The sequence below is a fragment of the Sinocyclocheilus anshuiensis genome, unplaced genomic scaffold, assembly GCF_001515605.1.
Source record: "Sinocyclocheilus anshuiensis isolate Anshui unplaced genomic scaffold, SAMN03320099.WGS_v1.1 scaffold173, whole genome shotgun sequence".
In the NCBI taxonomy this organism is placed as follows: Eukaryota; Metazoa; Chordata; class Actinopteri; order Cypriniformes; family Cyprinidae; genus Sinocyclocheilus; species Sinocyclocheilus anshuiensis.
The window spans coordinates 607,508-632,049 of NW_015536480.1; the positions used below are offsets into that span (position 1 = coordinate 607,508).

The window sequence follows — 24,542 nt, forward strand, 5'->3', positions numbered from 1 at the left end:
AAGATTTTTTAAAACTCGAGTGTTGATCGTTATGTTATGAGACTTTGTTACTTTTGTCACGGTTGAACTGGGACTACATGAAAAAAAAAAAATTCATTTTGAAAAATAATTTTGACCCGCCACTGGAAAAGCATGGAATTTACGAAAAATGTATTTATAAAATAAATTTACATTTATTTTTTATTTATTTTGTCACACTTGAGCATGGAGCTGAAAGTTGAGTCGATTCGAGGATTCTATGTGGGTGTAATAAAAATAGTAACAAAAGTGTCCCTCGCGGGTCATTTTGACCCGGCCATAGGAATGAATGGAATGTCCAAAAAAAACATTTTTAATTTTTTTTAACTATATAAAATCTGACACAATCCAGAAAAGATGCATACCCAAACAAAGGGCTGAGACTGCAGAATGTCCCCAATGCACAAAACACTCACATACTCACACACACAGGCACACACACAAACACACATATGGCACACACACTCCCACTGAAACACATTATAGCATTTATGATGTTTCTGCTGAGAAATTACTGTAATTTATAATTTTCTTTTTAACTTAACACAGTTAAATTTGAGTGATGGGGTGGAGACCAATGAGTTTATAACATTTATATTTTTAAATGTATCTTTTATATTTATTACATATTTACGAAACTGTATGTATATGCATGTGTTTGGATTAAAATTCAGTATCAATTTCATTTTTTTTTTTTACAAAATATAATTTTTTTTAATGTTTTGATATATATATATCTGAAAGCCTTGCGATATATCTGAAAGCTTAATGAAACCTCAAGTTGGTGTAGTTTTAAAGATTTCACTTGTTTGGCTCATTTAAGAATCTCCATAGGATTCAATAGGCCCCTCTAGTGGCTGTAAATTGGAGATGCAGAGCACTTTAGTAAGGCCGCTGTATGCAGACGGAAAGTGTACGCTGCTCTCATGCTCTTTCTGAGAATTTTTTCCTGGGCACAAATCCGTCAAAGAGGAGTTTCACTGGACTGTAGGTCAGAGTTATAGACTGAGAATTTTTTCCTGGGCACAAATCCGTCAAAGAGGAGTTTCACTGGACTGTAGGTCAGTGTTGTAGAAAACGGTTTAAATGAGGCTAATCTGATAACTGATGATCACTTGATAACATCTTGCTGCAACCTCTGGAAGTAACCCAATAATTAGAATTTTCTTCAGGATTTCCAGTGTGGTTGGATGCATTGATCGCACCTTCTGAAAATGAAGCTGATGGAATGCTGTATGGAATGGAAGGATGCCAGATGGAGGGGTAGTACGAGATATATGCCGTAACCACCGCCACAGCTGTTAAATAAACACAAATTATTTACAATTTATTTGGTTATCTTTATTTTCTACAAATACAAAAGTTATTCTTTTTCCTTTTGGATTTTAAAATTCTTCTACTTGACCACCTCCTCTTCATCTCTCAGTGATGCTGGTGCAGGTTCTCCCCCCATTTTGCGAGCCTCTGCCTTCTTGCTGTCGACTGAGTACAAGTCAGTTAATTTCATTACTCTAATTAAGAAATGTAACAGGTTTGATTAGAGAATATTTAATAAGCCTATGTGAAAAGAGCGTTAAACTGTGTGGAAAAAGCTGCTGGGCATTGAAATAGACACTGAATGATATTTAATGTCAGATGTTTGTATAGTCATGTAGCCTACACCCATGAAACTTTTATGCTTAAAGCTTTACCTTGATTGAATTGTGTTTTTATAATTCATTTTTAGATGCTGCTACGTTCTTTTTCTTTCTTTCTTTCTTTTTGCCGTGGGATACCATGAAAATGAAATTTAGTTAAACAATTTTACAGTTTTCACCTCTGATATTATAACAGTGATTAAGAATTAAAGATATTTATTGACTCGGAAGTATGCTGATGTCTTTTTGTCTGTGCTGTTGCCATGGTGAATCATAATTTTGGAGCTCCATTGATCATGACTTCTCATAGTCGTGGTGCACACGCTAAACTCAGACTCAACCTAGAAGTCGACTGAACTAACACAATTTAGCTGTTCTGAAACCAAAAACTCAAGAGTTTTCCATCTCAGGGTAAGTCAACTCAGAGTCCAAAATTAAAAAATCGTAAGGTTTCGTTTTTTCGCTATTTTCAATTGTTCGTAAAACCTACTTTTTCGAACTCGTCCTTGATGGTTTGTCTGATTTTCGCCAAAATTCTTCAAAACCATGCTGGCAAAAAGTTATAGAATTCAAGCTGATTCGTCCAACCGTTCACGAATAACTCTGAGTTGGTTGAACCACCTTATTGAAACGGGCCCCTGATGTCCATACCTGGCTGAAGGGATGTCAGAGAGAGAGAGGGAGAGAGAGAGAACAACCAGAGAGAGTACAAAACAAGGAAAACAAAGTACAACCACATTGCACTAAACAAATAAATAAATAAATGGTGACCATATACATCCTTGTCCTAATACCCACACTTGCGGTCTTGTCCACTTGAGAGCGCGTGCACACGACAGGAAGTACGTATGCAAGACTGTCCCAGGTCTTAAAAACGGCAAAGCGCAGTGCCCTTAACGCACACTAAACCAACACTATCTTGAATACTACTCCGGAGCAGTACTCCAGGCTTAGTGTATCCCATCATGCATCATGTTCTGGAAATAAATTGTGAGACTTTTTGCCGAGATCTCGCAAGAGGTCACGGAAACCTTTCCAATGTCAGTTGAATATTAATATAATAATTAGATATCACATATAATTTGGTAGAAAAACAGTGTTTTTACGTTTTACTGGTGCAAAGATGAGTAGTGGTGATTTATTTTGTACATTTGCAACTGCTTTTTATCACTTAGTTAGAAGCACCACAAATTAAAATTATGTCATGTTATAGGGACTACTGAATAGACATTTAGTTGATTTTAAAATGCAAAGTATTTAAAATTAAAATAAAGCTATGTAAACACTTGCATTTTTACAACACTACAAGTGTGTCCCATCAGGTAATGAAAAGTTCGACACACACTTGTGGTCTTCATGCTCACTTGAACACTTGGGCCAAATACAGGAAATACGTCATATAAGTAGTCAAGTGGTCAAGTGCAAAGACCGCAAGTGTGGGTATTTGGACAAGGCAATTATTAATCTACAACAGGGTTGCCCAACCTGGTCCTGATCAACACACCTGAACCAACTAATTAGGATCTGAAGGAGCACTTGATAATTACAGACAGGTTTGTTTAATCAGGGTTGGAACTGAACTCTGTAGGAAGGTAGATCTCCAGGAACAGGATGCACCCCTGATCTATAACAATACATCGGTTTCACTTTAAATACTTTTCAGCTACTATAACATAAGTCTTTGGGAAAAACAGTTATTATACATCTTAAATGGATGCAGACACCACATAACTAATGCCTATATTGTCAAAGATGTACAGTAGTCAAAGGGATTTCAAATCAATGGATTTATTAAATACAAAATAGAAAACATTCAATTCAGGTTAATACAGCTACATATAGCCAAAAATGTAAATACACAAAAGTACCAAACAAAAAAAGCAAACAAAGCAATGTAAGATTGTAGGATTTCGTCATGTGAAAGTTGATGTGTGTTAAAGTCTTATCTGTAGTACATCAATGTCCAAACATTGTCCAGCTCTGAAGTTGGCTGATAGCAAATTAATAATCCAAGCTCTTGTAATGAAAACACGCCACAGCTCACAAACACCAGACTCTTCCTAACCAGGAACAATCAAAAATAGTCCAGACTATTTAAATCCATATTCAAACTGGACCATTATGTGGTGTCCTCACCAATAAAGAGTCCTTCTAAAATGCATACAAATACACCGTTTTAAACTCCTAGCATCAATCCAAACAGGCCATACATACATGTACCATCTCTGCAAAAAACATAAGAAATGTACACTTAAAAAAAAAAAACGACCTGTGTCGCTCGCTTACATCCCAGTATTGTTGCCATTTATCTGTCATTCGAGATTTTATAATCTTTCCCTCAGTTCTACTTAATGGGACATTTAAATCCACAGTTTGTTGTTTCAATGACAATTTAGCCACCTTTTGCCAACTCTCTCTACCACATGGCTTTACTTAAGAAAATCAGCAGGTGAGCCATGCTGGCTACTGCTGCTTGCTATTGCTAACGCTCTTCTTCTTCTTTGGTGTTTATTGGCGGTTGGCAACCTAACTGACTGGTGCATTACCGCCACCGACTGGAATAAAGTATGGATCAGGATTTTGCTTGTAGCACAAAATAAACCATAAAAACCAATCAAAACAAATAAACTAGAAATTAAAACAAAACAAATAAATAAAAAAAACAATCAAAAAGACTATATTCATTTATATGAGTCGATTTGACCAAATTATGGTGACTAATGGCGCTTTTCCACTGCACGGTACGGTTCACTTTTTGGGGGTTTTCCACTGGGTACAGTACCTGGTACCTGGTACCTTTTTTAGTACCACCTCGGTTGGGGGTTACCAAAACGTGACGTGTGAAATCTGCTGATCACGGATTGGCCGGAGAGAATCGTCACTACCTGCGTCACTGAACTTGCGACTATTTCAGGATCATTTCCACTCCATTCAGTCTCCCAGTAACAGCGTCCAGTCAGACTCTCTGAACACAGAACCTGAGGATTATACCCATCAAATCTGTCTGGATGATCAGGATATGACTGCTCCTCTTTCACATATGTCACCTTTCTGTTCTCCTCAGACAGAATGAGGAAAACATTTGCCGTGTTTGGATCCAGTGTGAGATCACAGGCATCTGAACACAAGACACACATTACAACACACACATTTACAACTAAACTACAAACAAGAAAACGGTGTGTCTGATTGAGGACTTACATTTGTGGAGTCCTGATGTGATCCTGAATTCTCCTCCATGATCCACACTAGAAAACACACACACACAAAGTGTCTATTAGTTTCTCACACAAACACACAAAATCTTCTCATATTGAGGACACAAACTCTCATATTTTTTAATTCGATTGTTTTACACAAACTCTCTTATATCTGTCTCAAGCAACCTAGCAACCACCCAAAACACCCTAGCAACTGTGCAGCAACGCACTAGAATGCACACTAAATGCACAGCGATCTCTGTCTGAGAAAGAGACAGCATAAACTCAAAACCTTCAAGCCTGTGCAGCAGGGCAACTGGGTGACTGTGAGGCGGAATAGTCGTGGGTCAAAACACCGCTCTTCCGTTCCGATCAAAACATTAAACAGGTTCTCCCCACTCAGTGACGCACCCACTAAGAAACCTGATCAAAGTACTCTAGTTATTGGCGATTCTATTGTACGGAACGTGAAAATAGAGACACCAGCCACCATAGTCCAATATTTACCGGGAGCCAGAGCGCCTGACATCTTGGCAAATTTAATAGACACCAGCCACCATAGTCCAATGTTTACCGGGAGCCAGAGCGCTTCACATCTTGGCAAATTTGAAAGTGCTGGCTAATACTAAATGTAAATTCAGTAAGATTGTTATTCACGTCGGCACTAATGATGTTCTGATGTTCGATCACTAAAAATAATGTTAAAGAGGTGTGTAAACTTGCAAGCACGATGTCAGACACTGTAATATGAGATATATAATAGATTGTCGTCACTCAATGGCTGGATGTCTAAGTGGTGCTCGCAGAATATCATAGGTTTCATAGACAATTGGACGAGTTTTTGGGGCAGACCTGACCTGTTGAAAAGAGATGGTCTTCATCCCTCCTGGGGTGGTGCCGCACTTCTCTCTAGAAATATGGCACATATTCTTAGTGTTTGTACTTGACTGGGGCCCAGGGCAGGAAGCAGACAGACTGGCTAAACCGACCGTCTGCTAGCCGCCTCATGTCACAGAAAGAGATGGTCTTCATCCCTCCTGGGGTGGTGCCGCTCTTCTCTCTAGAAATATGGCACAGAGTCTTAGAGTTTGTACTTGACTAACTGGGGCCCAGGTCAGGAAGACAGACTGGCTAAACCGACTGTCTGCTAGCCGCCTCGCGTCACAGAAATCAGTTAATTCTCAGCACATAGTGTAAGGCCCAGCTTGGAAGAACTCTCCCTGATTGCAATGACTCTCCCAACCTCTAGTTGGCACTAACTAGTAACACTCCCCATCATTTCGCTTACACTGGTTCTATGCAATAACACTCCTAGCCACTAGGTGGCCCTAGCTTCTGTTGATAGATAACATCACTACTCATTAGGACTTGAATGCCCCCAGCCGTGTGTCTTTACCCAATTAATGTTGGCCTATTTAAGCGTGCCCCATTTGTTCACCTGTGTTCAGTCTTGAGCCTACTACGCCTGTGTTTCCTCACCACCTAAGCTAGTTTATTGAGATTTTGGATTTACCAGGAAGTATGACCACATTAGCCCGGGTCTGTCAACACTGCACTTCATATATGTAAGTGTGAACTCGTGAAAATCTATACGATGTTTAATAGGGAGCCAGTGCAGTGCTGACAGAACCGGACTATGCATTCCGTCAGTAATAAACAGAGTAAAGGTTATGCGTATTTGGCATGCTGTCCAAGGGGAGGGCTCAGAGCTTGGAATTTTGGCCTGAACCCAGAGTACACCCCCCCCCCCCCCCCCCCCCCCAAAAAACAACCGCTAACACTCATAATGTCGAGGAATAGAGGTAAGTCTGCGGTGTATATATACACCTGTTAATTAGGCTGATTACTGATTGTGCTCCTCCAGAACTTTGTTAATAAAACATTTAAAATCTTGTTATTACTTATAAAGCCTTGAATGGTTTAGCACCTCAATACCTGAGCGACCTCTTATCGCATTATAGTCCTTCACGTCCACTGCGTTCTCAAAACTCTGGCAATTTGATGATACCTAGAATATCAAAATGTCTAATGCAGTAATATTAGTAAGAATAGTTGGAACTGCTTTGGAAGTGTTATTAAGTTTTATTGTTATTTTTGACATTGCATTATTGTTATGGTTATCGGTTTCCATTATTTTATTTGTTCAGTAATACAAATTGTTCATAGTTGTGAAAATTCTCCTTGTGAAATAGGTTCAGAATAAAATAAAAATATAGCGAAAGGTGGCGATTTGTTTCCTTTTTTTAATCTATAGAGCCATTTACACAGATTTTAAGACCTAAAAGGAATTGTCCCTCCGGTGGAAAACATTAGTATTGTGGCCTTCACCTCTCATTCGATAGCCGTTATGAATACTGCATTTATTGTTCTCTCACAATAAAGGCACAAGCCACAACAGAAATCTTTGAAACCAAAAATGTTTTGGTCTTGTTACAATACTAAAATACTTATAATATAATCATTGCAGCTTTTTTACCCCGTTTGCAATAATTCTTCTAATTTTTGTGTGTCGAGTGCAAGTGACGTTGTAGATAGTGGAGAATGCAAATGTCGATTACAAGTGACGTCACTTGCAGAGGAAGTGCAGGTGACTGAGAGTGCAAATCTGAGAATGCAAGCGCAAGTCTGCGGCCAGACCCTTCTCGAAACCTTGGTCTTTGGGGATTCATAAAATGGCTACTGTCACTTGAGAGTCAAAAAGGCAAGACAAAAGTAATACCTGTGGTAACTGATGATATATTGAGGTCTTACAAAGCAAAACATTCAGTCTGTGCAATAAACTGAACATTATTTTCAGCAATATTACCTGTAATCCATAGCCTCAAGCAAATGAGGAAGTCCAATTATTTTCTGCAAACTAGTTATTTTGGACAATTTGTTTCAATGAACTGGTTCAACTAAGCGATTCACCAGTTTATATAATCACACGATGACATATGTATTTCAATTGTATACAAATTTTCCATCCATTTAGATTATATAGTTTAAACATAAACAAATTAATAAACCTAATGTGAGTCAAATGCATCAGTCATACAGTATGTGAATCAAACAAGATTTCACATAATTAAATGTTCTCTAATCCAAACTGTTTCTGAAACAGAAGACCCAGAGTTTCCCTCATATCAGGGTTAACATACTCCGAGTTTTCACTTAACCTCCTTTCTGAAACAGGTCTCTCATCAAATCATCAAAGAGAAACTAAGGCCTAGGACACACTAGAGGATTTTCAAATCTTAACCGATTTTAAAACCATAGGAGACCACATACATGAAGACAGTTTCAAACTATTTTAGCCTTATAATTCTCTGAACGCGCACACTAGACGATTTAACTAGACTGTGAGACCACACACTTGTTGACTGTAGGAACGATTTCACAGTGACAAGATCTCACAGAGACCTGCAAGATCAAACAAGAATAGAGAAGAAAAACTCATGGAGGACAATCGATGTTGTCAGCTGGCTCTCCTGGTGTGTGTTTTGTTGCACAGTTAAAAGCAAAATAGAAAAAAAAAAAAAGAATATGGGTGATGTTCTTTCTCAGTACTCCGCTTTTGTGGCATGTTTGTGGCTACCAAGTTTCAGCTACAGAAGCACGCAACATCCGGTAGGTGACTCTTGCTCACTCTAATGGGCCATCGCGGGTATCACGTCAGAGGCAGCCTGATCAAGAGTCATGTCTGATATTTACTAGAGCCCGGTCGATATGGTTTTTTTGGGGGGCCAATACAGATACCGATATTAGGGAGTAAAAAAGGCCGATATCGATATAGCCCCCCGGGATCGCCAGATCGGTCAGCGCCCGACCGCGAATTTAACTGTCCATAACTCCCGGACCCCAGGGGCTATCGACGCCGGGGTGGTCTCATTCGAAAGGGGGCCTCGAGACGGCGTTTGAGCTTTCACAATATCCAGGTCGCCAGTAGCAAACAATGGAGCGCGCTCTTCTGGGCAAACTATGTAATTACACCATTTACAAGCATTTTATCTGCGTTTTATGTTCTGTAAAAAAAAATTCATATCGGTGGCAAATTAGCCGATACCGATATATCTGCGACAGGCTAATATCGGCCGATAAAACCGGCAAAACGATATATCGGTCGGGCTCTAATATTTACGATTGGATTTCGGGGACACTCCGTCTCGATCGGGAGGAGTTATATAATCGTAATGACACCACACAATAAAGGATTTTTTGGACAAAAAATCATTTGCAACAAGCCTCGTATCGGGCTACGCCCCCAATCGTTCAGGGGTGCAAATCAGGCATAAAATCTGCCTTAAATTCTTCAAACGTGTGGCCAGCCTTAGAGAGCTTCAATCCAGGTCAAAAACACAGTGATTTAAAGCCCAGTTTCCAATGAACATATAGATGTTCTTTTTCCAAATGGCACACAATGTTCTCATAGAGTCTCTGTGAAGCTCAGTATCCAAGTGGGACATAATTCAGTATTTTATGTTTTAAAGGAAGTTGGGCTTCATTCTTTTTTGTGAGAATCAAAGCAGCATCTCATGACAACCATAAAAACAATGACAGATTCTCTCACAATCACAGAAGACAGGATGACTGTTAATACTCAACTTACTTGAGTGTGTCCAGATGGTTGAGTGTTTCAGAGAGCAGCTTCACTCCTGATTCTCCTGGGTGATTGTAGCTCAGATCCAGCTCTCTCAGGTGTGAGGGGTTTGAACTCAGAGCTGAAGCCAGAGCAGCACAACTGTCTTCTGTCACCAAACAGCCAGATAATCTACAATAACAAGTTTTAAAATAACAGCAGCCTAATATTCCAGTTGCTGTCTGTCTTAATATTTATCAAACAGCAAATTAGAAAATCACTCACTGCTCTTGATTGAATCACTTTTATAGATTGACTAAGGATTCATATAAATGTTATTTATACAGTGAAGATGATGCAGGTTACTTTATTTAATTTCTGTCTATATTTCCTACCTGGATTTCTGCTAGACCAACCTGAATATTTTTAAAGGACTGTTTGCAAGGTCAATTTGGTACTCACATCCTGTCCAAGCTGCGGTGCACAGAAACGATCTATCACAGTGCGTGAGCACCACATTGAAATCTCTTTTGCGCCATCTCGTGCTTGAATGGCTTAAACACTTTAATGTTTAATCTGACAATGCTTAAAACACGTGAAAATGATAAACTTTCTTGAGGAAGCAGCACTGGCCTGATCGTTCAGATTAGTTAAACACTGCATTCTCTTAACAGCAGGAAAGCTAATTGTATTTGCATACCACTACTAGTGAATGAGCCAGTGTAATGCAAATATATCTGAAAGGTCTGACACAATAAAATGCGACATTAACAATATGGTATAAAACGTTGTTTGTTTACATTGCGCCTCACATTATGAAAACAATATTTGGGATACCACAATCAAAACTTTGTGATGTAGACAGTTTGATGTTGAATATTCATCCAAATTATGGTGAAAACCATAATATGTGTGTTAAAATAACATTTGTGTTCAAAAAGTACAGAAATGCTTATATTACTTCGGTGGCTAACGGAGCAAACCAACCCTGTGGCGTCACACACTGGTTTTGCAAGATGGCGGCACCACTGCTCCAAAAGCTATAACAAAACATCCCTTTTTCTTTGTTTGTTATATATATTTTTTAATTAAAGTGTAAATCACTTTATCAAATAATGTAAACTTGACTGACTGCTTCACTTCCACTTTAAAACAGCTGCTTTGCATCTATGTACAGCCTTCAGAAGGATCCCAGCATTAGAAATAAGTGGACAGTTTATCTTTAATGGCATCCTGGATCACGTCTGAGGAATATACAGTATATTTTTCAGAGCCTCTGACTGTAGATTGTTTTGTAAATGAGGCTCAGCAGGGCTCGCAAAATCGCTAGCCCGGCATCCCGGGGCTATAGTATCTTCTAGTCGGGCTACCAAAATGTATCACCACCCTTTTCTGTGCACACTCACTCAAAGTGTGCACACAGAGAGTAGCATTTCAGACAGCTTGTGAACACAGAATTGATTCCTCTTTCACGACTCCTTGCACTTCAGTGAATATGTGCACACAAAGTTATCTCAAAATACCTGTCTAGTCAAGTATTCTTGTAAACACAGGTGGTTATTTTTTTAATCTAATTGTAATATCTAATTACAATCTAAATAACATGCATTTAGCATCTTTGTTTGGATTGTGATTAAAATGCAGTGGTTGCCTCTAATTTTAAATGTAAAGAGCACAGGCAAAGCCTTAGTTTGTTTGTATGAAGAGATTTCATGTATTTGTATTATTTATTTATTTGTAGTGGGATTTGTTTTAAAATGTCAGGTTAGTTTTATTATTTTACATTTTAATTTCACAAGCAAATGTGCAGCACTTTGAGAAATAATAAAAGGACACCTTTTCATTTATAATTTGTCTAAAGTCTCGTTTTGTTAAAAAAATGAGAAAATCGTATCTTGAAATCAGTATTGTGAATCATATCGCATCATGAGTTGAGTGAATCATTGCATCCCTATATGCTACTAATTTTTGCTGTGGTATCAAAGTAAAGTGTTCGTTAAATAATAAGTGTTATTTAAAAAATAAAGAACCATATGTGTATACATACACGTTCTGAAGCCCCTAAACTGCGTATACGTTCTGAAGCCCCTAAACTGAACGCGTTTTCAACCGAGGGGTACCCCTTGGATCTGATTTGTGCCACCTCAGATTTGATTGGCCCCCCTACAACCCTTCAAAATGCATTGATTTTAACCATTCGATGCAGAACGTGAAAGGATAATCAGTGACTGATGGAAAAATGCATTTTAGTGTCTTATTTATAAACTCTAGATGGGACTTTAAACTAATGTCAAATTAGTTGCAGTCTTTGCATGGCAGAATTAAAAGAGGGGTTTAGATCGTGGACAAGAGTCATCATTAGGGTTGGGCGGATAAACGATGCAATCGTCCACCGCCGACGGCTGACAGACATCACGATGTTGAGCCGGCATCGTGATCTCCCCCCCATACCAATATTTCAATAGTTTCTCTCGAAATTATATCATTGGGTAATTACACTGTATATAAATTGCATCAGGGAGCCGCTACTAATATGCAGGGCATTGAAACCGCTTTTGAATGTGCACTCTCTTTCGAGATCCGCGATCAAACAGACTATACTACGGAGCGGCAGTACCTACCACACATTTTACAAGATTAGATATTTGTCAGTGGTGCTCAGGATCTGCAAATCATTCGCCGTATGAAGAGATTTCATGTATTTGTATTATTTATTTATTTGTAGTGGGATTTGTTTTAAAATGTCAGGTTAGTTTTATTATTTTACATTTTAATTTCACAAGCAAATGTGCAGCACTTTGAGAAATAATAAAAGGACACCTTTTCATTTATAATTTGTCTAAAGTCTCGTTTTGTTAAAAAAATGAGAAAATCGTATCTTGAAATCAGTATTGTGAATCATATCGCATCATGAGTTGAGTGAATCATTGCATCCCTATATGCTACTAATTTTTGCTGTGGTATCAAAGTAAAGTGTTCGTTAAATAATAAGTGTTATTTAAAAAATAAAGAACCATATGTGTATACATACACGTTCTGAAGCCCCTAAACTGCGTATACGTTCTGAAGCCCCTAAACTGAACGCGTTTTCAACCGAGGGGTACCCCTTGGATCTGATTTGTGCCACCTCAGATTTGATTGGCCCCCCTACAACCCTTCAAAATGCATTGATTTTAACCATTCGATGCAGACGATTACCGGTGTAATAGAAATAGATGCGCTCAAAGCTTTCTAAGATCCAATCCATTTGATTATTTCATTTTTTTTTTTAATTGATGACCAGGTGCTGTATGTTTCCCAGAATTCTCTGCACTGTGAGTTAAATAAATAATTTAATACCCAAGTATGTTGAGTTGACAGTTAGGACTCTTCAGTCCAGCGCACAGCAGCTTCACTCCTGAGTCCTGCAGGTCATTGTTACTCAGATCCAGTTCTCTCAGGTGTGAGGGGTTTGAACTCAGAGCTGATGCCAGAGCAGCACAACCTTCTAACCCTGCCCCCCAATGTCATCGTCTTTGTCATAGGCACTTTGATTGGTCAGCAGCTATGCAGCCTCATACACAGGAGAGTGTGAATATTTGTTTTTGATTTGAATTGGTTAATTTAAAAGTAAAAGTTCATAGAGACCAGAATGGCAGAAAGTGCACAGTTTTTCTGTTTTACAGTTTTGAATGGTATCTTACTATTATCTGTACAACCAAAAACAACAAAGTATTTCAAGTTTTTCTGCTACAACTGAATGCTCCGGAGGGTTCACCGACCTCAGATGGTTAACAAACTGGACGAGTAAATGTAAAAGCCAAACCTCAGTTTGTTGAGTTGACAGTTGACACTCTTCAGTCCAGCACAGAGGAGCTTCACTCCTGAATCCTGCAGGTGATTGTTACTCAGGTCCAGCTCTCTCAGAGAAGAGTTTAATGATTGTAGAGCTGAAGCCACAATTTCATAATGCTGATCAGTGAGTTTACAGGATGTTAATCTGAAAAAGGGAGAAATGGTTAAAAGGCATGCTGGTGTGCTGATGTCATGCTCGATTAAAAACGTCACCAGGAAAGATCATGCTGGTTGACCATTCACTCTCTGGTCTTTACATTAGGAAGTAAAGACATGACTTATTTAAAAGTCATATTTTATGAGCATTATGTGTGATGCTTCAATAATTGTTTCTTCTTAATTTTACAGTAATTTATTGTGGAACGTTTTAATAGCTGAGTGCCATTACAAATATTTTTAAAGTCGGACTGAAACGGAAGTTGCGATTGTCTTTTTTTTCTCTACTGTGACATCTATCCGAGTGAAACAGTATCCGAAATGAGAGGGCGGGACTTGATTTTGCCCTTTGGGAATTGATTGGATCATTGGACGTTAGGTGTTTCTAAGAAAATGGAGGCAGATCTGAATGCCAGTTTGCGGTCAGTTGTGGCGGATTTCTCTCCACCGGAATACCTGCCAATACCCTTGCTTAAAGAACCTTTTTATTTATTGAGGACAACGACCACATGGATGAGCAACGACACTAAACAAGCCTAAGCAGCACGCGAGAGAGAGACAGAGACAGACAGACTGACTGACTGAGTGCATTCTCCATGAGGTTAAGTCATATTCATGAAAAAAATTGTTTGCCTTGTGCGAAAAGTAATGTTGTCATAATGACAATAATAATTCGTTACATTTATATAGCGCTTTTCTGGGCACTCAAAGCGCTTTACATAGAAGGGGGAATCTCCTCAACCACCAAATACCCAAGTATGTTGAGTTGACAGTTAGGACTCTTCAGTCCAGCGCACAGCAGCTTCACTCCTGAGTCCTGCAGGTCATTGTTACTCAGATCCAGTTCTCTCAGGTGTGAGGGGTTTGAACTCAGAGCTGATGCCAGAGCAGCACAACCTTCTTCTGTCACCGAACAGCCAGATAATCTACAAAAGTATTCTAAGTGTTAATGTAATAAAGAGATAATACAATAACAAAAGTGCTTCGAGTTGTGACCTGCAGGCCAAATGTGACAGTCATCATTTTCACCAAACAGCCAGATAATCTACAAAAAAGTGTTAATGTTAACATGCTTCATTTTAAGAGATATTTTAGATTTTAGACATGGGATGTGGGAATGCTGAGGGTCCTGCAACACCCCTTGTAGAGGACTGTAAAAACGATACAAAAAGTTTAACAAACAAATAAAAACATTTTATGTTTTGACTAATGTTACTTGTTAGTGGGCTATAAATCTGATTTTGTTTTAGATAGTTTTCATTTTTTTATATTATTAAGTCCACAGCATCCACCTTGATGATGCGACGCCAGCCATATTGCGCCAGAACGCCCACCACACACCAGCTTATTGGTGGAGAGGAGACAGAGTGATGAAGCCAATCCGAATATGGGGATTGTTAGGAGGCCATGATGGTCAGAGGCCAATGGGCAAATTTGGCCAGGATGCTGGGGTTACACCCGTACTCTTTTTCGAAGGACATCCTGGGATTTTTAATGACCACAGAGAGTCAATAATAACATCCTAATATCCTTTTTTAATGTTTAAGGTTACCGTACTCCCCCATGACTGGTGTGAGCGCTGATCAATGCATTGATCTCTATAAAGTGAAGCATCAGCTGTTTATCCTTGTGTTTACCCCTCACATGACTGACGTCACTGAGGCTGATGGCAGTCCCAGATAGCTCCGCCCTCAAGTCAGAGCTTGTGACATGAAGAGAAGATGAGTTGTTTTGAGGAGGAGGGGAGGTTAACATTTTGATTAAAGATTACGAGGGCACATGAATTAAAAAAAGAATGAAGTACACAAATAAATTGTTTATAATAAACACTACAATATTCCATTAAAAAATAATATTCTATGGTGACTTTAACATTTTCCTAATATAAGTGATTCTTTATTACATTAACCAGTTCCATTTCCCTACAAAGATAAAGGTTTCATCATATATCAGGCACTTTGAGAGGGCTGTGGGACACGAGCAGGACAAAAAAATATCTCGTCTCATATCTTCATGTTTTCTTCCAGTATTCGAAAACAATTGACACCGTTTTCAAATTATAGCAAACAGAAAATTATATATTTCACATGAGCAAGACATTTATATTTGATGTGGCCAAGATTTAACTAATTTAAACTGAAGGAATTAATTAGTACAGCATAGCCGAATTTAACTAAAATGAGGGAACTCGTGAAAATAAATATTTATAATCCCCTACAAAAACAGAGGGTGACACAGTGAGGATTTGGGAAAAGAAACAAGAGGTTTCAGTGGAAATATTTATGAAATATTGTTACATTTGTAGAAATTTAAGTCACCAGCCCACAAAACAGAACACAAAGCTGTGCACGACTTAATTTTAATTTATGGGCTCACACACCTCTCTCATTTAGCTTGATTTCAAATGTTTCCATGGTTGCGATGTACCATTTGCCGCATAATTAATTATTGCTTTTGTAAACAAAGCTTTGTACTTCACTTGTATCTTAATATCCACATAAAAAAATTTATATGCGCAAAACTCTGTTTTGGCACAAAACTCATTTGGCATACTACTGCAGAAAGGCAGTTGTCAAGCTGACACAGCCATAACTGCAGTCAATTATGTTTTATGCTTGTGAACACGAACACGAACCCAGAAAATACTCATCAAACCCTCCTCACAACTTTCAAATTATGTTCATATTGCAATATTATTTGATTTTTACACTCACACAGCTTTTCTGCAGTTCCCCACAGCAGGTACCAGTCTCCTTCTGCCCTCTTTTGATTTGATGTTGTACTTACTAATGTCAAACTCCTCCAGCACCTCCTCTGACATCAGGATCATGTTTGCCAAAGTTGAGCATTGTGCAAGTGTAAGATTTTTTATTTTATTTTTTTTAGAGTTTAAAAATGCCTGCATTTCTTTAACAGAATTATCCTTCATTTCAATCAGGCAGTGTGTCAGATTTATCCATCTTTCAGGACTGACATTGTTTTTTTGACCTCGCTTCAGGTTTTTGATTATGCTCTTGATGCTCTCTGGGTTGTTCTCTGTGTGTATCAGTACATCCTGTAAGAGTCTCTGATTGGACTCCAGTGAGACACCATGGAGAAATCGAAGGAAAAGATCCAGGTGTCCATTTTTACTGCTCAAAGCTTTATTCACTGCTTCCTTCAGAAACACATCCAGAGGAACATTCTCACACTGATTTCTGAACTTTCCTGTCAGGAACATTTTCAGAATCTTACTGTTCTTGTGTAAATAGCAGAAAAACACATACAGTGCTGCAAAAAACTCCTGAAAGCTCAGATGTACAAAGCTGTAAACCTTCCTGTGATAAATCACAGGCTCCTCTCTGACGATCTCAGTGCAAATCCCAGAATACACTGAGGTGTCATTGACGTCTATGCCGCTCTCTCTCAGGTCCTCCTCATAAAACATCACATTGCCCTTCATCAGCTGATTGAAAGCCAGTTCAGCAAGTTTCACAATCACTTCTCTGTTGGACTGCAGGAGTTTCTCTGGAGCTCTCTCTTCATACTTCTGGTTCCTCATATTTGTTTGAATGAGCAGGAAGTAGATGAACATTTCAGTCAGAGTTTGAGGGATTTCTGCACTGAGATCTTGTTTCAGGAGGTTTTGAAGCACAGTGGATGAGATCCAGCAGAAGACGGGTATGTGACACATGATGTGGAGGCTTCTTGCTTTTCTGATGTGTGAGATGATTCTGCTGGCTTGATGCTCGTCACTGATTCTCTTCCTGAAATATTCCTCCTTCTGAGGGTCATTGAATCCCTGAATTTCTGTCACACGGTTGATGTATTTGGAAGGGATCCGATTGGCTGCTGCTGGTCTGGGGGTGATCCAGATGAGCGCAGATGGAAGCGGGTCATTGAATCCCTGAATCTCTGTCACACGGTTGATGTAGTTAGAGGGGATCTGATTGGCTGCTGCTGGTCTGGTGGTGATCCAGATGAGAGCAGAGGGAAGCAGATCTCCTCTCATGAGGTTTGACATCAACACGCCCACTGATGAAATCTCAGTCACATCAGAAACTGTCTCACTGTCTGAAAACAGTGTAATTCTGCTTTCATCCAGACCATCAAAGATGAACACAGCTTTACGCTCCTCTCTGACGATCTCAGTGCAAATCCCAGAATACACTGAGGTGTCATTGACGTCTATGCCGCTCTCTCTCAGGTCCTCCTCATAAAACATCACATTGCCCTTCATCAGCTGATTGAAAGCCAGTTCAGCAAGTTTCACAATCACTTCTCTGTTGGACTGCAGGAGTTTCTCTGGATTTCTCTCATCATACTTCTGATTCCTTATGTTGATCTGAGTCAGCAGCTGTGAAGACTGTAATAATGATCTTTAATCAAGTTCAGCTCTCGAAATGGAAACACAAACATGAAATCTACATCCTGATTGGCTTTTCCCTCGGCCCAGTCCAGAATGAACTTCTGCACAGAGACGGTTTTTCCAATTCCAGCGATGCCTTTAGTAAGAACCATCTTTATTTTGTCTTTCTTCTCATATCCTGGTTCAGGTGAAGGATTAAAGATGTCATTGCAGTTGATTGGAGTGTCTTGGAGTGTCCTGTAACTTTTCTCCATCTGCAGCACCTCATGTTCTTCATTCACTCCTTCACTCTCTCCCTCTATGATGTACAGCTGTGTGTAAATCTGGTTCAGGAGGGTCTGATTCTCTTGTAGTTTGACTCCCTCAAATAAGCTCTCATACTTGTTCTTCATGCTGGTCTTGTGCTGATCTTTGACTCTCTGCAGATCATCATGCACTGGTTGATGAGAATCATGCTGCTGAGCTGCTTCTGTGTCATGATGACTGAAGTGGTTCTGACAGTAGGAGGATGTGAAGGTCTGACAGGACACATATCTGATCTGGTCAGCTCTCCCACCACTGAAAAGACATTAAGCAGAACAGACAAAAACAAATATAAAAGACCTTTTTCAAAATAGAGAAAATATTTATGTCTCTAATATTAAATTATCTTATTTGAAATCATACCACAACCACATTTAGAAAGTTTGATTGACAAGCTCATTTTAATCATAATAAATATGTTGTGGCCAACAGATACTTCTTATTACTGTCAATATTACACTGATGCAGAAATCCCACTGTGTCCCTTAACTTTTGTGTAATTAGACAAAAAAGGAATAGACATAGAGAAGCACACAAGAGCACTATTTAACGAAGCATCTTTATTTAACAAATAACCTATTGAATTTTTCCTTTTCAGTTTTCTTTCTTTATATCATGATTTTCATTTTAGTGTTATATTTGCTGATAAAAAAAAAAGAGAACACACTTTCCGTTTATTTTTCTGTCTAAAGAACTTTATTGCAGAAATAAACTAAAAATGTATATTTCTCTCTTGTTATTTCTGTGTATATTCTTTGTTTTTGTGTTGAATGTCTCTCTCTACATGAATATACTCACACAGTATCAAAGAGCACTGCTTTATCACTGAGATCAGGGGGCTGCAGTGGAGAAGCTGCTCTCTTTCTCTTCCTGCTGATGGTACTGAGAAATAGAAAGAGACAAATAAAAAGAGAGAAATATTGTTTTTTTTTTGCAAATTATCAGTCTTAAAGGGGACCTTTAAGAGGAGGCCACTGCTATTGCTGGAGCATGAGCTCTTGAAGCTCTGCCCTCTTCTGAACAGAGGGCCGGTGCACCAGCTTATTTGCATTGAAAGAGACAAATGGATGCTCTGTGATGCTGTTACTAGCCGAGTTCACTGGTCATTGTCTAGGACAGGCACATGTGAAACTCTCAAAATGAAAACAGGGTGGAACAACACAATCTCCCGGTCTTCCACTGAAGATGCAAATTAAGCTATTTGGGAGCATTTTGGCTATATAAAAATGGTCAATAAGGGGTTGAAGACGGGCATCCAATATGCAAAACATGCAGATGAAAAGTGATGACTAAAACAGCGAACACACCTAAAATGTTACAGCACCTGAGGGATCAGAATCCAAAGATTCAGGCCCAGATAAAGGCAATAGTTTTGCAAACACATTAAATATTACTTAACATCACTAAACATTATTTATAGCACGCTTCCCATCCAATAATCACAATAAGCTTTGTGCTTTGTTAATTTTGATATAAACAAGGTCTCAGCTTTAAAATTCTGTCAATTTTGTCACAAAATTCAAACAATAATTTCAATTGATATAAATCTGCAGATCGCTATACACTGTGTGCACAATTATTAGGCAAGTGATGATTTTGACCAGATCAAGAAACTGACTGACTCCGTGAATGTAAGGCTTGTGACTGTTATCGAAAAGAAGGGTAGCTATATTGGTCACTGAGGTTTTCTTTTTGAAATTTCAGAAATGTTTATTTGTAAATTGAGTTTGTTTATTATTCTCACTTTAACAGGTGAAAATAAACAAGTGAGATCTTTGCTTTTCATTTAGTTGCATAATAATTCTGCACACTAATAGTTGCCTAATAATGGTGTACATGTAGATATTCTCTTAAGAACGCCAAAACTTCACTTTTACTACTTAAATGTTAAGGTTTGAGGGTTTGTTAACATTTTGGATTGACCAAGAGCACTGTAGTTGTACAATAACTAAATTAATCCTCAAAAATACAACTTGCCTAATAATTGTGCACACAGTGTAGACTCATTTCTGTTCAAGCAGAAACACAGAGCACACCTGAACCAATCATCTCCCCTGCTTTACTACTAGCACAAAATAAACATGAATGAACATCAGAAGGTATGTTGAATAATGCAACTGGCTGTATTGTACATAATGTAAACTATCAGACCCAGTAGCCCAAACTATCAGATTCAGTTGCCATTTATTTTCAGATATAATAATCAGGGCTGAATTGTATACAAACATTTAAATTGCACACAATATTAGAGTATTTATATTTTAATATATATTTTATTTATATTTCTTGAGAGGTTATACATACTTTTTTGTTGAAATGATTTATACAAGTTAAATACAAGTACTTTAAATTGACTGCGTTGGCTTGCAGAAGAGATTCTCAGCTACTCATCTGTGGCGATGCATGTTGCATTAGCAATGCCATGTGTAGATTTTGGGAGGAATAAAAATGACATATGAGGTTTCAACCACCAGATGCATACACTTGACCAGCTTTGTCTGGAATGGGTCTCAGACCTCCTGAAGTGGTTTGAGTGATCAGATTTAAATCCGTCTCAAGTGTTTCGGAGGGCATTAACACCGGATCTTTTCACGATCAGATAGCTACCTGATAAGAGATAATGCATGACCAGGTGTAAACAGGCCCAACATTGAGAGATGTCGGTTGTTTTTTTTGTTTTGTTTTTATTGTTTCATAGAAGATAAATTTGCAGATAATCTTAGATATCTTGACGACAAACTTTGACAAAATTTCACATTAAGACATCCCTAAAAAGAAGTTGACCCTCACTGCACTACATTTTGACAGTGTATAGACCCCAGTTTTACAATATGTAACACAGTAGGGTTTGATCTATTTTAGGCATGGGCCGATTACTAGCACCAATGATTACTTTCAAGGTATACCGTGATTTGAAAATGTCATGGTTTCAAAACCACTAAAGTTTCCCATTATACCGTTCCCGCGATGTGTGCTGTTTTACATGTATTGTCAAAGATTGAAAGTGTAGGAATCCCTCAGGTTGTGTGTAGCGTAGAGAGTAACACGACTCCCCCTCCCCCCCCCCCCCCCCCGTTGGGGCAAGCAGTCAGTCAGCTGTGTGTAGGATGGCTGAAGGAGGTGAACCCCTGGAACTTTTATTTATTTTTCTTATTTAACCCAAAGGTCGAGGGGTCGAGTCTCAGGTCCGGCAGGGATTGTAGGTGGGGGAGTGAATGTCTGCATAAATCGCCGCAGCATAAATGGTGTGTGTTCACGGTGTGTGTGTTTGTTCACTACTCACTGCTGTGTGTGCTGTGTGAGTTAAATGCAGAGCACAAATTCCGAGTATGGGTCACCATAACACACACGTCCTTTCCTTTCCTTTCCTTTCCTAATCGCTGTTCTGCACTTGCACAAACTGCATTGCAATTATTTTCCAAAATGTCAAAATCTAATTTATGTGGAAATATTATGAAGTCTGTAAACAGCCATTAACAGAGGCCAGAGATGATGGACGCAATGTGAAAAATACGAGCAAGCTCACTGTTCAAGATGCCACAAAATATTGGAAGAAAATCCTGAATATTGATTTGGGGGTTTATATGAATGTGTTTCTGAGGGGAACTGACTGTCTTCAGAAAAGTTTAGATGGTATTTGGTGTTAAATCATCTAAACCAACAACATGTATGTTAGAACCTATTATGTTGGCATTAGAGCAGAGGTGCCCAAACTCGGTCCTGGAGAATTTCCTCTTCTAATTTCAACACACCTGCCTGGAGGTTTCTAGTATGCCTAGTAAGAGCTTGATTAGCTGGTTCAGGTGTGTCTAACTGGGGTTGGATCTAAACTCTGCAGGACACTGGCCCTCCAGGACCGAGTTTGGACACCCCTGCATTAGAGGAAGTATCCCCCCCCCCGGTACCACAAATTTAAAGATAAACACAGCTTTGTGTTCTGTTTTGTGGGCTTGTGACTTAAATTTCTACAAATGTAACTATTTCATAAATTGTTCCACTGAAACCTCTTGTTTCTTTACCACAAGGCTCAGTACTAGGACCGTTACTTTTCACGATTTACATCTTACCCTTGGGAGATATCATCAGGAAATATGGTGTTAGCTTTCACTATTATGCTGATGATACTCAGCTCTATATTTCTAAGTTACTTGACGAAACATACCAATTAGCAAAACTAAAGGAATGCATAGTTGATATAAAAAACTGGATGACTAGTAATTTCTTACTGCTTTTCTAAAAAATAGACGTGTTAATTATCGGACCAAAAACTTCTGCATGTAATGACCTAGAACACTGTCTAACACTTGATGGCTGCTCTGTCAATTTTTCGTCATCAGTTAGGAACCTAGGCGTGCTATCTGATAGCAATCTTTCCTTTGAAAAACATGTTTCTAGCATTTGTACAACCAGATTTTTCCATCTTAAAAATATATCTAAATGATGACCTATGCTCTCAATGTCGAACGCAGAAATGTTAACTCATGCGTTCATGACCTCAAGGTTAGACTATTGTAACACTTTATTGGGTGGTTGCTCTGCGCGATTAATAAACAAACTCCAGCTGGTTCAAAATGTAGCAGCTAAAGTTCTTACTGGAACCAGGAAGTATCACCATATTAGCCCGGTTCTGTCAACACTGCACTGGCTCCCCATTAAACATCATATACATTTTAAAATCTTGCTAATTACCTATAAAGCCCTGAATGGTTTAGCACCTCAGTATTTGAGTGAGCTCTTATCACATTATAGTCCTTCACGTCCGCTACGATCTCAAAACTCTGGCCATTTAATAATACCTAGAATATCAAAATCAACTGCGGGCGGCAGATCCTTTTCCTATTTAGCACCCAAACTCTGGAACAATCTACCTAACACTGTTCGGGAGGCAGACACACTCTGTCAGTTTAAATCTAGATTAAAGAACCATCTCTTTAACCTGGCTTACACATAATACACTATCGCATTTCTATAATTCAAATCTGTTGAAGCATTTTTAGGCTGCATTAATTAGGTCAACCGGAACCGGGAACATTTCCCATACCACCCGATGTACTTGTTACATCGCTAGAAGAATGGCATCTACGTTAATATTAGTCTGTTTCATTCTTATTCCGAGGTCACTGTAGCCACCCAAATCCAGACAGTAGTATATGTAGTGTGAAGACTGATCTTTGAGAAAATATAAAGGGTCACTTTTTCAATTCTTTCACTGGGTTTTTTTACATTTTTACTGAACTGTAACAAATTTGTCCTGTGGTGTGACATAGCAAAAATTAAGAAAAAAAAATATCTTAATAATATACAAATAGCATGAGAGAGATTTCTCTTCTTTGTTAGATACTTATTTTCATATTGTGTTATTTAATATAAAATTATATTATATTATATTACAAATAGAAATTTTATCATTTATAAGTTCATTTAAAAACTGAATTATGTGCAATTTACATGTTTGCATTGCTGAGTGTTGAACGTTATTATATTTAAAAATAAATAGTCATTAAATTTAAGTTTAGGCACTGTTTTTAATTGTAACCTAGTAATGTAAAAGAGCTCCCTGTAGTTTAAAGCATAAGCTGAGGTAGATTTTTATCACTAAGAAAATGTTAATTATAACTGAATTTATTTATAAAAGAGCCACTTGTTCAGTAAACCACTGTTTAATAAAAAAAAAAAAAAAGAAAAAATTATGTTTAGTTTTCCCCCTGCTGTATCGAAATACCGAACCGTGACATCAAAACCGAAGTACGTACCAAACAGTCATGTTAGTGTACCGTTACACCTCTAATACGATGCTGGTATCGGGCCCAATACTGCACTCATGTACTCGTACTCATTAAAATGCCCCAATACTAAAAGCCGATACCACAAAGTGTGTGAACAGTGCCGTGTCCAGAAAAAGAAACAATTAGTCTGTTTCATTCTTATTCCGAGGTCACTGTAGCCACCCAAATCCAGACAGTATCCGGATCATATGGTCACTGTAGCCACCAGGATCCAGTATGTATCCAGATCAGATGGTGGATCAGCACCTAGAGACGACCTTGACAGCCTTGAATGTCCCCTGAAACAGATCCCCAGCAAAGACCTTGTCACCTAGACGGCCATTGGGACAAGACCACGGGAACCAGATGAGTCCTCTGCACAATCTGACTTTGTTGCAGCCTAGAATTAAACTGCTGGTTTCGTCTGGCCAGAGGAGAACGACACACTATTTTGACACACTATTTCCTCGTTTAATACTGTAAAGCTGCTTTGACACAATTTGCATTGTAAAAAGCGCTATATAAATAATGGTTACTTGACTTGATTTTTTTTTTCATCTCGTCTTTTCATAATGAATATTAAAGTAGTGTTTTAGTAGTGTCGATGCTGTTCCATAAGCTCCACCTTCTGTCAGAGAGTGAATTTGCGTTCTCATTCAGATGGTCTGCTGTTTTTGTTTTGTTCAGTAATGTTTTATGTGGGATCATTTCACAAAGCTAGTC

At 38.5% G+C, this 24,542-nt stretch overlaps 1 protein-coding gene and 1 pseudogene across 1 annotated transcript in view; both read right to left on the reverse strand.

Moving 5' to 3' along the window:
* Nucleotides 1–1,414: 1,414 nt before the first annotated feature.
* LOC107678012 (NACHT, LRR and PYD domains-containing protein 12-like) lies at nt 1,415–17,607 on the reverse strand (annotated as a pseudogene).
* Nucleotides 17,608–17,732: 125 nt separating this feature from the next.
* LOC107678096 (uncharacterized) overlaps nt 17,733–24,542 on the reverse strand; it is an 8,978-nt gene continuing 2,168 nt past the window's right edge. The window contains exons 2-3 of the mRNA XM_016473265.1: nt 18,853–18,936; nt 17,733–18,309 (exon numbers count right to left, since the gene is read on the reverse strand). Coding sequence (XP_016328751.1) covers nt 17,733–18,309; nt 18,853–18,936 — 661 coding nt within the window. The remainder of the gene's footprint in view (nt 18,310–18,852; nt 18,937–24,542) is intronic.